The sequence below is a fragment of the Danio rerio genome, chromosome 19 (assembly GCF_049306965.1).
Source record: "Danio rerio strain Tuebingen ecotype United States chromosome 19, GRCz12tu, whole genome shotgun sequence".
NCBI lineage: Eukaryota > Metazoa > Chordata > Actinopteri > Cypriniformes > Danionidae > Danio > Danio rerio.
This window is the reverse complement of record NC_133194.1, coordinates 43,677,501-43,687,500: the sequence shown is the minus strand read 5'-3', so window position 1 is coordinate 43,687,500 and position 10,000 is coordinate 43,677,501. Positions and strand designations below refer to the sequence as shown.

The 10,000-nt window shown below is 32.3% G+C and overlaps 1 protein-coding gene across 12 annotated transcripts in view; it reads left to right on the top strand.

Moving 5' to 3' along the window:
* The window catches only part of sgce (sarcoglycan, epsilon), a 31,429-nt gene that overhangs the window by 12,182 nt on the left and 9,247 nt on the right, over nt 1–10,000 (top strand). For 6 of the 12 annotated variants that reach the window (XM_005159717.6, XM_073930599.1, XM_073930597.1 and 3 more), the window contains 4 exons: nt 157–355; nt 2,803–2,965; nt 4,988–5,202; nt 8,711–8,737. In XM_005159717.6, coding sequence (XP_005159774.1) covers nt 157–355; nt 2,803–2,965; nt 4,988–5,202; nt 8,711–8,737 — 604 coding nt within the window. The remainder of the gene's footprint in view (nt 1–156; nt 356–2,802; nt 2,966–4,987; nt 5,203–8,710; nt 8,738–10,000) is intronic. The other 6 variants (XM_073930596.1, XM_073930595.1, XM_073930601.1 and 3 more) reach the window with 1 other exon arrangement.

The window sequence follows — 10,000 nt, the reverse complement described above, 5'->3', positions numbered from 1 at the left end:
TACTGTTTGAGTACAGATGTGACCTCTCTGACGCAGTCCACCATCTGCCATCTCATCCATAAAGAGACACTTCAAAATGACTGCCAACATATTACCCAACTGCTGTGTAACCTAGTTTGGGTTACTTCTAATTCATGCTCTCTTGCTCTCTGGCAGAGTTTCCCCTGCCCTATCAGGCCGAGTTCTACATCAAGAACATGAATGTTGAGGAGATGTTGGCCAGCGAGGTGCTGGGAGATTTTCTGGGGGCTGTCAAGAACGTTTGGCAGCCGGAGAGACTCAATGCCATCAACATCACTTCAGCGCTGGACCGGGGCGGACGAGTGCCATTACCCATCAACGACCTGAAAGAGGGGTGAGACCAAGATTGACATTTATTTAAAAGTTGCTAATGGTGTGCAAAATGTATATTCTACAATAATATTATATATGTTGATTTAAAGATTGTTCTTTTTTCAGTTATTGTGACTTGCATCCACTTAAAGCAAAGAAAAAATGTAGGCTGGTGCATGATTTCGTTTTTTGGGAACTGAATGGGTTGTTAAAAGACATGCGTTGCTATCAAAGCGAAGGAATAATGATGAATAGATGAAGGCAGAGCAGAAACGAGACCCTGATAGCCCCGCCCTAAAGGACTGATAACCTCACCCTAAATTCCATGTGACAAGTGAAGAAAGTCATTTCCAGGGGTTTATGAGGGCACATTAAGTTTTACTAAATATTGAAGTGATACTAATTTGAAAGTTGATAACAAGAACTACTATATACATTTAAATAATAAGTAGAGTCCATTTTGATTACATGGTGAATTTAATGACGTGAGAGACGATGTTGTCAATTGTGTCACTTATTTAGTAAAAAAAACAAAACAAATTTCGATCGTTGACTGCTTTTGAAGTCTACCAGGATGTTGTCAAAGTTACAGTGCAGTAATATCATGATAGCTTAAATACTGTATTGTCGAATAAAGTTGAAGTCAGAACTATTAAGCCCCTTTGATTTTTTTTTCTTTTTAAATACTTTCAAAATGATGTTTAACAGAGCAAGGAAAATTTCACAGTATGTTTGATAATATTTTTTCTTCTGGAGGAAGTCTTATTTGTTTTATTTTGGCTAGAATAAAAGTATTTTAAAAAAATCATTTTAAGGACAAAATTATTAGCGCCTTCAAGCGACATTTTTTTCGATAGTCAGAACAAACCATCGTTATATAATAACTTGTCTAATTACCCTAACCTGCCTAGTTAACCTAATTAACCTAGTTAAGCCTTTAAGTGTCACTTTAAGCTGTATAGAAGTGTCTTGAAAAGTATCTAGTCAAATATTATTTACTGTCATCATGGCAAAGATAAAACAAATCAGTTATTAGAAATGAGTTATTAAAACTATTATGTTTAGAAATGTGTTTACAAGTTAAACAGAAATTGGTGGAATTTTTTGTTAGGTAGTGCAATATGATTTGTGGTACCATGGCAAGCTTAAGCCAAACAAAGTATCATCACAAACACTCGATTGTCAATATAAAAATCTTAAATATATAGAGATCACTGAATCTGAATGACTCTTTATAAACAACTATTGGCTGATTCAAAACCTTGATATTTGTCATTTGTTTTGCTTCCTTAATAGTTTTGATCATGTTTTAAATTAACAAGGTTAAAAAATACATCAAATCTATAATTTTCAAAATTGGAAACTTCTTATAAATATCATCATTATTATTATTATTATTATTATTATTATTATTATTATTATTATTATTATTATTATTATTATTAATATTGTGATTATTATTATTATTATTATTAATATTGTTGTTGTTGTTATTATTGTCATTTTTATTGTTATTATTATTAATAATAATATTGTTATTATTATTATTATTATTGTTGTTGTTGTTGTTGTTATTATTATTATTATTATTGTTGTTATTATTAATAATAATAAAAATAATAATATTGTTGTTGTTGTTATTATTGTTGTTGTTATTATTATTATTATTATTATTATACTTTGTACAGGTTTCATTTTGCTTTGGCTAGTATTTCATTATTTTACATAAAGTAAAATGTTTGTTATTATGCAGTAGACATTATTGCCTTCAATTTTTAACTTGTTATACTGTGACTTCTGACTGATCTCTGTTATGCCAAGATAAACATTTGCTTTTTAATAACAACTGTGACTTGGTTTAGGAGCTGAATAATTTGCAGTATTATGTTGATTAATCTGAGATAACATCGTGTCTCAGAAGGCCCAAGAGCAGTGCATTTTGGGATGTGCTAGTTTTTACGTAACGGCAGAGGCTTCTCTTCAGCGTTCACATTTCTTTAGAGGAATTCCCTCATGCGTTGGCATAAGTTGTTCATCAAATATTCATGCCCTCTTTCAGGAGATAAAATCGTCCAGATGAAGGCGTTTTAGAAGGACTCAGTCAGAGCAGAAAACACATTCATCACAGCTGACAGAATGTCTACTGTATATATTATCTGTCAAGTGCTATTGTTGTAAAAGCCTACTGTTATCACATTTGATCATGTGATATGCAAATCAACTTTCTCATAATTTTCTTCATGCCTTCTGTCATCTGACTGATAATTTAGACATTAAATTATCATCAACATTTTAAATGTTATTTTAAAATATCTACATTTATGAGTGGCTCAGTGGTTAGCAGTCTCCTCACATCAAGAAGGTCGCTGGTTCGAGTCCTGGCTGGCCCAGTTGGCATTTCTGTGTGGCATTTGCATGTTCTTGTGCATGAAGGATTGTCCTTGATGAATCCTCTGTTGTTGTTGTCAGTGTGTATGTGATGGTGGGAGCAGATGTGCAGTTCTCATCGTGTCTTCGGGAGGTGGAGACGCCACAGAACCAGCTGAGATGCAGTCAGGAGATGGAGCCCGTCATCAGCTGCGATAAGAAGTTCAGAGCACAGTTTAACATTGACTGGTGCAAGATTTCTCTGGTGAGCAGTAGATCTACAGCTGAGGTCTGTGCCATACAGTGGGACTGTTTGTCCATCAGGTCATCAGACAATCCACTATTAAGTGCAAACAAATGTTGTTTATTCTTTTAGAGGACATTTTTACAGTTTTATTATAGTTTTATTTAATTTATTTTTATTTTATACTAGTTTTTATTCATTTTATTTTTTATTCTTTTTTCTTTTATTTATTTGTTTTTATCATGTTTAATTTAATTTATTTTATTTCAGAGTAGTTTAATTTTATTTGTTTATTTATTTTATTTTTTATTATTTTTTATTTTAATTATTTATTTTTATTATTTTTATTTTATTTGTTTTTGTTATTTTTTCCCTATTATTATTTTAGTTATTTTTATTTTTTATTATTTAATTATTTTAATTTGTATTATTTTAATTTTATTTAAAAAAAATTATTTATTTTAATTTATTTTATTTTTATTATTTTTTTGTTTTATTTATTTATTTTTATTATTTTTTTATTTATTTTTATCATTTTTTATTTAATTTATTTTTATTTTAGACTAGTTTTATTTTTTTTGTTTTTATTTTATTTTTATTTTTATTTATTTTTTTTTTTTTTATTTAATTTAATTATTTTTATCTTATTTATTTTATTATTTTTATTATTTTTCATTTATTTATTTATTTATTTTTATTTTTTTATTTAATTGAATTATTTTATCTTATTTATTTTATTATTTTAATTATTTTTATTTTTATTTATTTTTTTAGTTATTTTTTATTTTTAATTAATTTTTATTTTAGACTAGTTTTATTTTATTTGTATTATTTTCTATTTTAATTATTTTTATTTTATTTATTTATTGTTATTATTATTAGTATTATTATTTTTTTATTGATTTATTTTTTGTATTTTTATTTTACTTATTTTATTATTATAATTTTTTTATTCATTTTTAGCATTTTTATTTTATTTTAATTTTTTTTATTTTAATTAAAAATATATTTTTATTTTTAGTTATTTGTTTTTATTATTTTTATTTTATTTGTTTTTATTAATTTTATTTATTTTTATTTAATAAAATAAATTTTTTATTTTATCATTTTATGTTATTTTCTTTCATTTTATTTGATTTTATTTTAAGAAAAGACAGAATAATAAAATGTATATATTTACATTTAATGAAAGAAGTGAGACTCCTTCAACCTCAATTACTATTAAATATTATAGTGTTTTATCAAATTTATGTAAAGCTAGTCTTGTTCTGTTAATTACAGTTATTTCAAAAAGCTTTTTATAATTATAATTTTTTAATTTTAAGTGAGAAACGGAAAATGATGATGAAACAGAGCTCAATATAAATTAAAATGTTTCATATTGTATTTTTAATTTATTTTTTATAAAAAAATTTTATGACTAATCTTAAATTTGATACCGATCTTAGTAATTAACCAACCGTCTTTACCCACATCCTGTGGAGGAAATAAATATAAATATATGCTTAATGCAAATATAAATTTGGTGGTTCATTCCACTGTGGCGACCCTGGATTAAAAAATAACATAAGATGAAAAGAAAATAAATGAATGAATGAAATATAAAGTTAATGTATACTAAGGCATCAGACATTAGACAGCATATTAGAATAATTTTAAAGCTTTAAGTACTGTCTGCTAAAATGTCACTTTTGAATATATAGGGTTTCTGCAGGGTCTTAAAAAGTCTTAAAATGTCTATTTTATAGCCATTTGTAGCCCCGCCGCATTTAAAATCTAATTTGAATTTAAAATGCACTAGCAGAGAGGCACAATCAGAATCAAAGCCTAAAATGGGAAGATTTAGAGAGATAAAAACATTATTTGTGTAGGATTTTAAGCTGAAACTTCACATATGCACTCTAGGGAAATCAGAGAGTTATTTTACATCTTGTAAAATGGGGTATAATAGGTCCTCTATAAGTGTTACAATTATTTTTGTAAACCACATTATATACATTTTTGCTAAGTATGCTAAAGCTCGTTTTGTCTTTGCTGTTGAAGGTGGACATCACTAAGGTTGTTCCTGTGCACAGTAACCGCCCAGACCCGGGCACTGGTGTGCTGCCAGACATCGGCGAGTACAACCCACCCTCCGAGTCTCTGAAAAGCAGAGATTATTTCGCTGACTTCCTGATCACCCTGGCGGTGCCCTCAGCAGTCGCCACAGTACTCTTCATCATCCTGGGATACTCCATGTGCTGTCGACGGGAAGGGGTGTAAGTTCACTGTGCTAATCTTTTGGTCAAAGTGAACACGCACACATACACACACACACACACACACACACACACACACACACACACACACACACACGCAAGCACAAAACTGCTCTTTTTTTTACTTGATTCTTATATTTATTGGGTACTTAAAGGGGTCCTGTTATGCTTTTTGCATTTGACTTTTTTCAGTGTGTAATTTTGCTGTTTAAGCATCTACAAAGTTACTAATAAGCAATTTAATCTATATATTTGCTATTTCTGAATTCTGTCAAACCACTTTGTAGTCCTGAATTTTCGTTTTGGTAATGTGCATGTCACAGTATGCTGACTTTAAATGATTAGGTTGCATTAGTCAACATAGGCTCATTCTGAAAATGTAGCCCTATATACATTTCTGGAGATCACGAATTATGTAGCCAGAGCTATGTATGGCTGCATTTAATCTTTAAAACGAACGCTACAGGGCAGTATGACGCCGTTACTTTTCATGCTTACCAACTGACCGCTTACTTTCGTGTGGATGGCTTTCCTACCGTTACCAGTATGTTCAATGGCTCGCCATGTACGTCCGCGGACTTGAGGCGCAGAGACGAGTTGACCACGACTGTAACTTGAAGTGACACTGACAACAGAGGTGTGGATCTAAATGCAGGTTTATTAGAGAGGTCAGGTAAGCAATGGTCAACACAGGGGCAAACAGATATACACGGACAATGCAGAGTCGTAGTCAAACACACAGGCAGATGGTCAGAAGGCAGGCAGCAGACAGGAATAAACAGATAAACAAGGCGAGGATCAAAACAGGGCAAAGCAAGACAAAGGAAACGTGTTGTTATGTCAATAAACAGTAAACAAGACTCAGCAACAGTGAGTGTTTCTGTGCTGATTAAATAGTCCATGTAATCAGTTTGTGAGCAGCATCAGCTGTGTGAGTGATCACTGCAATCACTGTTGACTTAGAGCAGGACTGTGTGTGTGTGTGTTGCATGACTGGATTTGTAGTTTATTATGATTCTGCACAGGCTGAATCGCTGGTGATTATGACAATGACGATGCGGTTTGAATCATGCAAAGAACGGTTCAAAAAAGGTAAATAACAAGGCGAGAATGTGGTAAAATTTAAAAACGTGGTAAAAATCTGGTGAGTGCTTTTCTTTTTCTGGATTGTTTTTTAAAACTGTCGGTTGGGTTTAGGAAAGTGAGTGATCAAGTCAATTGCTGCTTTTGAAAACACTATTGGTTGGGTTTAGTAAAGGAGGAGTGTGGGTCAGTTGATCAGGCATTTAGTAAGTCGACAGCAGCTTTTGGTGGATTTACGGGAGAACAGCAGGCGCGAATGGCACTCGATAGAAAAATGTGAGATCTTAAAAAGCGTACACAGCGGCCTCTGGTGGATTTGCGTAAACTAAAACTGCAAAAAAAACATAGCTCCTAGGAAGTATTTGGTCCTCTTCAGAAATTACTATAGGGGTACGTTTTCCTTGGTTAGCATTAGTGGTAGGGCTGCACAATATATCGCAAAATTATCATTATCGCGATATTAGAATATGCAACATACAGGGTTCATACAGTGATGGAAAACCTGGAAAAGTCATGAAATTTTGACATGAAAAGTTTCGAAATTTTGGAAAAACAAAAAAAGCCCACAGTGTTTTGGAAAAGTCATGGAAAGCTCAACAAATAGCTGTATACTTGAATACACAGTAGGTTAGTTGTCTTTACTTCTTTTCTGTCCTTAAACTAAATAGATTGTTGCGTGTTTTATAACATGATGTAATACATTTGAAAAGTCAATGGTTTTGTTCTTATTTACCACATATACATAGACATTACATGAAATATTAAGTCATGAAAATTTACTTGAAAATCCTGGAAAAGTCATAGAATTTTAGTAGTTAAAATGTGTATGAACCCTGAATATGTGTATGAAAATGTGTATGAACCCTGAAGTAACACAGATATGTGTGATAAATTACATTTATTTTATGCATTGGCTGTTTATCTTAATTTGAGACAGAACAAAGACACTGATACTGAATACATTCATTGGCCACAATATTAGGTACACCTGTCCAACTGCTCGTTAACGCAAATTTCTAATTAACCAATCACATGGCAGCAACTCAATGCATTTAGGCATGTAGACATGGTCAAGGCGATCTGCTGCAGAAGAAAGCTGATTTAAGTGACTTTAAACGTGGCATGGTTGTTGGTGCCAGATGGGCTGGAGTATCTAAAACTGCTGACCTACTGGGATTTTCACACACAGCCATCTCTAGGGTTCACAGAGAATGATCCGAAAAAGAGAAAATATCCAGTGAGCGGCGCAAATGCCTTGTTGACGCCAGAGGTCAGAGAAGAATGGCTGGTACGAGCTGATAGAAAGGCAACAGTAACTCAAATAACCACTCGTTACATCCGAGGTATGAAGAAGAGCATCTCTGAACGCACAACACGTCCAACCTTGAGGCAGATGGGCTACAGTAGCAGAAGACCACACCGGGTGCCACTCCTGTCAGCTAAAAACAGGAAACTGAGGCTACAATTCACACAGGATCACCAAAATTGGACTATAGAAAATTGGAAAAACGTTGCCTGGTCTGATGAGTCTCGATTTCTGCTGCGACATTCAGATGGTAGGGTCAGATTTTAGCATCAGCAACATGAAAGCATGAATCCATCCTGCCTTTCATCAACGGTTCAAGCAAGGAGGGTCTAACCCAGTATAAGTAAGGTGTACCTAATAAAGTGTCCGGTGAGTGTATTTTAAGATCGGTCAGTGCAGTCTTGGATTCACTTTAAACCATGTATGTGAAACTGGAAGCAAGATTTTAAACTGACTGAGTAACTGAGGCACAAGCTGTAAAGGCTCCACCCTTTTTCAGAAAAGGAGGCGGGCAGCAACAGCTCATTTGCATTTAAAGAGACAAACAAAAGACAGCAGTTTTTTTTCCATCTAAAAAAATTAGCACTTAAAGCTTGTTACAATAAATAATTCATGCAATGTTTTGAGTTGAAGATGTGACATTGTTTAAAGGTAATAATAGGACCCCCTTAATGATCAATATTTAAATTACAGCTACATTTTAGACCTTAATAAACAGGAATGGCATCTTATGAAACAATTAAACGAGGTCTCTTAGTTAAGATCTAAATTATATAGAGCATCTCGATTTCTAAAACATCCCTGCCAAAAAGCAGCTTACCATTCTCATCAAGCATCAGGTTTTTGTTTTACACCATTTAATCATTAACCGAAACACATTCAGTCCAAAGGTTCCATCTGCTGTGTTTAGAGCCATTCCGACAGATGTTTCCTCTCCATGATCAGCCAATCCCAGTGTGTTTCCCCCCAATGATGTCACTCGCCATCAGATCCCGAAGGAGACCCCGCATCACCATCCGCATCCCCTCCATTCCCGACTCGCCCTCCATCGGCTTCTGTGTGGTTGTCTTTTAACTATTAATATTAGAATTTAATTCAGTCATTTTGTTTTGTTTCTAGGGAAAAAAGAAACATGCAAACACCAGAGTAAGTGTTTCCCTTCTCCTGTGGTCTTGACTTTTCTTTCTCCTGTTTTCCTCTTTATTTTGGATAGGTCTTGTTTTTTTTTATTTCGTCCCTGTTTTGTTATCCATCATGGTGACGTTCATTTCCATCTCATCCATCCCATCATCTTCTGTGTCCCCATGATGTCATCAATGGGCAGCTGCTTAAGTGACAGAGATAAATGTCAACTTGAATATGATTCTGAATAATTCATAAGATTATCCAAAAGTCCAAATATTCATCAAAACATGAGAGATGTAGAGAATTGATATAATCCTTCCATGTTTGCATTGCAAAGGCAGATATTGTGTATTCTGCTTTTTTGTGCATGATTGTATTTGGTTATAATGGTGATTTACAGTTAAAGTTATTAGCCCTCATTTTTTTTTTCTTTCTTAAATATTTCCCGAATTATGTTTAACAGAGCAAGTAATTTTTCACAGTATTTCCTATAATATATTTTCTTCTGAAGAAAGTCTTATTTGTTTTATTTCGGCGAGAATAAAAGTAGTTTTAAATTTTTCTAACACCATTTTAAGGTCAGTAATATTAGCCCCTTAAGCTATATATCTCCGTCTACAGAACAAAGCATTGTTATTCAGTAACTTGCCTAATTACCTTTACTATTTCCATTTTAACCTAGTTAAGCCTTTAAATGTCACTTTAAGCTGTATAGAAGTGTCTAATAAAATCTTGTCAAATTTTATTTACTGTTATAATGACAAAGATAAAAGAAATCAGTTATTAGAGATGAGTTATTAAAACTATTATGTTTAGAAATGTGCTGAAAAAATCTGCTCTCCGTTAAACAGAAACTGGAAAAAAATGTACAGGGGGACTAATAATTCTGACTTCAACTGTATATACTATATAACTACAGCTTAACTATGTTTATATATTATAACTAACTTTTAAAAGCTTTTAGTTACTAGTTAATTAGATAAAGTTATTAGTAGTCCCATACAGAATCTGCGTGTACAGAAATCCGCAGATTTCCTCCGATTTTTTTGCCCATCATTAAGTCTATTTATTTACTTGTGTAAATGTGTCGATTTAAATTTATTCTGTTAAAATAATTTCAGTAATATTATTGAATAATATGAAAGTGTTTATGTGATTTATTTAAAATTCGCTTTTCAATCTTTTTGGAGATATATTACATGAGAGACTTGCTTTGTTTCCCGATGTACAGTTGAAGTCAGAATTATTAGCCCCCTTGAATTATTAGCCCCCCTGTTTATTTTT